The sequence below is a fragment of the Antechinus flavipes genome, chromosome 2, assembly GCF_016432865.1.
Source record: "Antechinus flavipes isolate AdamAnt ecotype Samford, QLD, Australia chromosome 2, AdamAnt_v2, whole genome shotgun sequence".
NCBI lineage: Eukaryota > Metazoa > Chordata > Mammalia > Dasyuromorphia > Dasyuridae > Antechinus > Antechinus flavipes.
Genome location: NC_067399.1, coordinates 36,347,144 through 36,353,823, shown reverse-complemented (window position 1 = coordinate 36,353,823; position 6,680 = coordinate 36,347,144). Strand labels below are relative to the sequence as shown.

General features: G+C 47.3%; 1 pseudogene and 1 gene segment (V, D, J or C); both read right to left on the bottom strand.

The window, feature by feature from the left end:
- Positions 1-3,578: 3,578 nt before the first annotated feature.
- LOC127546363 (immunoglobulin kappa variable 3-11-like) lies at positions 3,579-4,479 on the bottom strand (annotated as a pseudogene).
- A 1,991-nt stretch (positions 4,480-6,470) lies between these two features.
- The window catches only part of LOC127546362 (immunoglobulin kappa variable 3-11-like), a 15,046-nt gene continuing 14,836 nt past the window's right edge, over positions 6,471-6,680 (bottom strand). The window contains 1 exon segment of the V gene segment in view: positions 6,471-6,580. Within this exon segment, the coding sequence occupies positions 6,471-6,580 (110 nt within the window).

Sequence of the window (6,680 nt, the reverse complement as noted above, 5' to 3'; positions counted from 1 at the left end):
CCCACCCCGGGACCTCAGCCAGGGCGAGGGTCTCATTAGTTTTCTTAAAGAGAGGCATTTATATATATAGTGGATCCTGTTCGTGATGCCAATTTTGATATGAGATTTTGGGAAAAGTTCAAATCTGCTCCTATAAATGATGCTCTCGGACTCAATCAAAGTGAAAGTAAAATTTAATTAAACAATACACAGAATAGAATGCTTACAATAACAACTCACACAGCAAATAATACATAAAATACAAAGAATAATGAGAATTATGATGAAAATAGCAGAGAGAGAGAGAATACATCACCAATCGGGGGAGCTCTGACTCTAATTTACTGGCAGCGACTGGGAAACCCTGGTATTTTCAGCCTTTTAGTCCGGAACGGGAAAATTCTAGGCAGATCATCATCTCCATAGGTGAGGTTTCAAAATGGAGAATGCTTTACCTGCTTTTTATAGGAATCAGGACAAAGAAGGCTTTGAGCCAAATAAAGACCTCATATAAGACAGGGATGTACCAACAAGGGCTCCAGATGGTTATAGTCAAGTGTTCCATTGACAAAGGGGCCAGTCCTTATCAACAGCAACTGTTCCAAGGAGTGGCGAGTTCCTGAATCACGTATTTGGAACTAAAAACACATGTGGTACGTTCCCAGCTTATAGGTTAAAAAATGGTCAAATTCTCATGAGAGAAGGAGCTAAAACACATGTTCTTATGGGTTAAGGAACGGTCAGGTTCTCACAGGGGGAGTCACGTCCTACCTTAATTAGGTTCACATGGTTTGCATGGGAATTAAGTTCATATGCGGAAAGTCAGTCTACTAGAGATTGGGTTCACATGGTTCGCATGAGATTAGGTTCACATGGGGAAAGTCACATCCTTACAATGATTTGAAATGACCTTACTAATAATATAGAGATTTCTTCTTCACTTAGTCCTGACAAGATGAGAGTCAAGATAAAAAGGCGGAGGGCAGGAGGCAGCAAGGCGAGGGGCAATACTCCAAAGGAGGGGGAATTATCCCAGCAAGGATTGAGATAAGGCACCTGGAGCTTTATGACTCAATGGTATTTCAGGGCCTCAATTCCCCAAGCCTAGTGGCAAGGAAAAAGAGTGAGGCGATAATAATTTTATCCAGGGCATAATAATTCGGGGAAACTGAGGCATAACAATGCTCAGGAAAGGAAAAACTCAAGCTCTGACCCACCAAGCTTTACTGATCCCAGGCCTGGCAGGTTTATAATCTAAGATTTGAATGTAAAACCAAAACACTCCCTTTCTCTTTGGTTTACAATTCCCCTAACTTTTCCCTCTCTCCCACAAGAGAAGTGACACAGCTGGCTCCTAGTAAAAGAATAGGATTTAGCCTCCACACACAGAGATTTTTCTGCCTGTGACCTGGGCAGAAGCACCTCCTCCCCAGAACTGAGAGGCTGAGGTTTTGTTCAGGGCCCAGCTCTCTGGGAGAGCTACCAAGAGCAGTCATTGCCTGCAAGCTCTGCCCCTCTAGCACTGATTAGGGAAAGTGGAATCTGTCCCAGACCCACTGCCACTGAGTGAGGCTGGACCCCAGAAGGCACAGAAGATCTTTCATTGATCAGGAGTTTGGGGACTGTCCTACCTCCTGCTGCTACCAGGATCTCCACTTGCCAATGTTACAACTGGCATTGCCTTAGATGGGGACTCTGTCCTGGGACCACAGACGAGGAGGCTGGAGGCTGGATCATCACAGGATCCCTACAGGATTCTTAATGTGGGAAGCATGACCAAAAAGTCAGGGGAATACATTTTGTGAAGAAATACACATACGTTATAAGGAAGATTATCCTTCCCTATGTGGGTGTTGTGTGTAAGATGTCAATCCCAGGGAATATAGGGGACATTCCACACACACACAGCCCTGGTGAATTTAATTTCTAGATATGGAATTTTGCTTCTAACAGTATCCTTTTGGGTTGTCCTTCCTGGTGGTGATGGGACTGATGGGATGTTTAACTGAAAACTGACACCAAAACAGTTTTGGCTGCATATTCACTCTCTCTTCCTATATCACATAACTCATTACATAATAGATAGACTGATTCTGGTTCCTTTCTTTCATAAATATCTTCCTCTTCCCTCCTTAGGGTATTGGAAAGATTTGGATAAAAACTCACAGTCTAACAATCAACTCCCAATCATTACATCCTACCCTCATTATAAATCTCAGATGAAAGTTTCAGGGTCAAGCACTGAGGTCTCAACCCTTACCTCTCTTAGAATCCTCAGAAGATAGATCTGAACTAAAAAACTCACTCTATATGACAGGTACCTGAAACTGAATCACCTAATACTTTACACTTCACTCTTTTTACATAATAAAATACAAACCTCTCATTCATTTAGGATAAACTCAAACTCATCTATGCTCTATTCTCTATCCATTCTTACCTCACCCTCATTCTATAATCAACCCCCTAACATAAATCCTGTCTTACTCTCTACCAAACCACAAATTATGTATTGTTTCTTGACTCCTACTCCGGACCCTTTTGTTCCCACCCCCTAAATGTACAACACAAATGGCTATATGAATCCTAAAGCATTCTCTAAATCTGAGCACCTCATCTCTCCTTTCCAGAGTGCTTCAGCTTCCCGTTGTCCCGTGCCTAAGTTTCCCTAACATTGCCTTTGTAACGGCCTTACTGTGCTTATCTAGCACTTTGTTTATGTAAGAAAGTTCTGTTACGAAATTTTTATAAAGAACATTCATTGAAAGGAATGGGATTTAGTGATATATTATACTTCCTGTAATCCCACTCCTGGACTGGGAGCATGAGGTGACAGGACAGAGTCTGGGAACATTCTGAGGAGAGGTTAAATCTCAGAGCTGAGCCGATCCCCTCTTCTTTCCAGTGACAAAGGCTGACCAGAAAGTCTCTGGTGGCAGTGAAGCCATGTGTGGGCCCTTGGTCCTGAAGGCAAAGGACGGGGCCTTGGGCTTTCATACCACCAGGAGATCCCTTGGGGCAGAGAATCCAGGCAGGGACCCCAGCAGGGACAGCAGGGAGGGTCCGGCCCTGCCCCCTACTCTCCTGGGAATTTCCCCAAGGCCTGATGGGAAACGCACTCCACTCACACCCACGAGCCTGAGAGCCAGTGAGGGCCTGGTCCTGGAGATTCAGAAAATAATGAGGCTCCTACTAGGGGTGACTGGTCTGTATCATGGCAGCCCCAGGGGCAGTGAGAGGATGCAGCGCTGGGCCTGGAATCCCAAGAATTGTGTTCCTAACTTCAAATCTAACCCTAGACACTTAATAGCCATGAGGCTCTGAACAAGTCACTGAATCCTGTTTCCATCAGTTTCCTTATTTGTGAGTGAGCTGGAGGAAGAAATGGCAAAACCCTCTGGTATCTCTGCCAGGAAACCTCCAGTGGGGTCACAGAGACTCAGACTTAGTGAAGAACAACGACAAGTTTCTGTCATTGCTACAGAGATCTAGAGCAAAGCTCCTCAACAGGCCCTTGGGCTCCCCACAAAGGAAACTTCAAAGATACCAAGGGACCTGAAATGTCAGCATTTCCCTGTTAGAATTTGCCCTTGTTTCCCCTAGGACTGTGCTGCCTCCCCTCTGCCTTGGCTGTGCAGACAGGGCTTGTGATCACAAGTTAGAAAGGAGGGACCCGGGAAACAGAAAGGGGAAGCCCTGGGAGGTGAGAGCCTGCCCAGAGAGCAGGGGCTGCTCTGCCCTGGGGACCCCGAGGAGGCACCTGCTGCTCTGAGCTTAGTCCCCCAGACACACTGGGGAGGTTTTTGTTCGGGCCTGAAGCACTGTGGGAGAGGGTACGTATTACCCTGCTGACAGTAATAATGTGCAGCATCCTCAGGCTCCAGGTGCTGATGGTGAGTCTGAAATCTGTCCCAGACCCACTGCCACTGAACCGGGCAGGGACCCCGGATGCCAGGCTGTCAGTCCAGTAGATGAGGAGCCTGGGGGCTTGGCCAGGTTTCTGCTGATACCAGTGCAAGTAGCTACCAAAACTCTGACTGGCCTTGCAGTGGATGGTGACTGTCTCTCCTGGAGATGCGGACAACGAGGCTGGAGACTGGGTCAGCACAATGGCTCCTCGGGAATCTAAAGAGAACCAAGAATTAGATCAAGGGAGAACTATGAGAATGTCCAATTTACAGAACAGGAATGAGACAATATTTCAGAGACCCCAGAAATCCCAAATGAGCGACAAGTAGTTATTGGGTGTCAACGTGAGACAGAAACCACCTTTTCCACAGACCGCACAAGGTTTACAATCAGGGCTTTGGTCACGTTTGCCAGCCCCCATCTGCCCGTCTTGTGCCCCAGCGTGTGCCCCCATTGTATCAAGGAGCCGTCACTTTTACATCCCTGAAAACCTGGGACCTTCCCACCCCTTCCCTGCCCTCCTGGGCCTTACCCTGAGCCCAGAGCACCAGGAGCCAGAGCAGCTGCCATGGGGAGCTCATCCTGGCCTTCAGAGAGACTGAGCAGAGAGCAGCCAGAGCCCTGAGGGGCAGGAAGGAGGGAGGAAGCTTTTATGTCCTGGGCAGGGCTCCCTGCGGCTCCCTTGGGCTCCAGATGCAAAAGAGCCCCAGGTGTGGGAGGAGCCTCCCCTCAGGGACCCCGGGAGCCCCAGGGAGTCCCCCTGGCTGAGCCTGGCTCTGGGGGAGGGGCCCCTCTGCTCTGTCCCCAGGGGGAGACTCAGGACCAAGGGCAAGGTCACGTCTAGTGCCTCAGGATGATGGTGCAGCCGGTTCTGGACAAATGAAGGCAGTTTCTCTCCCTCCCCCAGGACTAGATTCCCCTTAACCCTGAGGGAGCTCCCAGCCCTGGGGGAGGAGGCAGAGAGGGCCCGAGCTCCCAGCCTGGAGACCTGGGAGGTGCCTCCCTGATGCTGCTCCTGGACCTGCCCCACTGCCGCCCTCTGCTGGAGAAGGGGAGAACTCCCGGGGGCAGGGAGGGGTCTGGCTCAGACTGGACAGATCCTGGCCTGGGACCCCGGGAAAAGCCTGTGAGAGCCTGGCTCCTGGTCAATGGGCTTTGTCAGTCACCGGGGGATCCTGCCCTTGTCTGAGGCCTGTGGGGAAGAGCATTCGGTCTGTCCTTGTCCCCATTTCCCATCCTGACACGCCCTGGAGGCTCTGACAGTTTCTAGAAATGAGGCTCTGGGCAAAGAGGGCTCAGGGGGAGGCTCTGATGGGAGCGTAACTAGCTCAGAAACAGGGACCAGAAGCCTGGGCCGCCATTCCCTTCTACCCTGGGGAACTGCAACAGCCCCTGTCTGATCCCCTGCCTCCAGGCTCTCCTCTCGCCACTCAATCTATAGTGAACAAACACAGGAAAAAAACATTCGTGTCATACTCGGGTTAAAAAAACCATTTTTCTAATTAAAGATAAAAAGAATTTTTAATGTTTTGTTTAATTAAATTTGAAACTCTCACTCTCCTCTTCTCCTCCCCACCCCCCATGGAGAACACAAGTAATTTGATTTAGGTTATACATGAGCAATAATGCTAAACATGTTTCAATAATAATCATATTGTGAAAGGAAACATTGACAGAAAAAGGAAAAGAAAGTAAAATATTATGCTTTTATCTACGTTCAGAAATCTCAGCTAAAAAACAAAATGCTAAATGCTGGGGAAAGGAATGGAAAATAAGAAACAGTGTGTAGTATAGGTCTTCCTAATTTAAAGGGAAATGCAAAACATTATCTTTTCTATTATTATTATAATAAAGCTAGTATTTGTTGATTGTCTTAAAGTTTGCAGAGTACATTAAAATTTTATCTCCTTTTTTCATTATAATTTTGGTGGGAGCCATTAACTATTAACTAGTATCATTGATATCATTAATATATTCATGGGGATTCATAAAGGAATTATACCCATTTTATAGATAAATAAACTTAGACATAGAGTAAGTGACATGGTGAGGGCTTCACCTCTACTAAATGTCTGAAGCATTATTTAAACTCAGATCCTCCTGAATCCAGGTCCAGGCTCCATTCATTGCATCACCAATTATATGTCAATATGTCAATTAGTATTGATATCCGTTTCGCTAGATCTGGTTTGCTGTGATTAGCTCCCAATGACAAAGTTCCCCCCATGAAACTTAGCATCTTCCCTATAGCATCTAGTCCTAGAGAGCTGCCTTTAGCCCTCACATAGCAATGAATCATAGAAAAGTACATATTATTCATTTCACTTAAACTACATTTAAAATCCAGGGGCTCCATTACACCCTGGGAGGGTGGGGGAGGGGAGAGACTTTTCAGAAGCCCCATTAAGATAGAAAAGCCTCACATTCCCACTGTCTCACTCAGGGCTCAGAACCCCCTTTCTACTGGGCTTCAGGAGCCAAGGTGATCTCTCCCGTTTAGATCATCAGGTTATAAGGGCTCCCTTCTCAAGGTAAGAAACAACAGAAAACTGGGTGGGTTTGTCAAGAATCTAGTTTGAGGCTCAAGTTCCCACAATTTCCTCCATCCCGGAGGTGAAACAGCTCAGGCCCGGCACAAGCTGGCAGATCTCGGGGGGCACAGTCATGGGCTGCAGTAGATGCACTTCGAAGTCTGTGGGAAAGAGCAGTCGCGTCCCCTCGTTACAGCAAATATAAGGGAAAGCTGCTTCTTGGGGACCTCAGTGACTTCCACAAAGGGAAAGTAGCTCAGC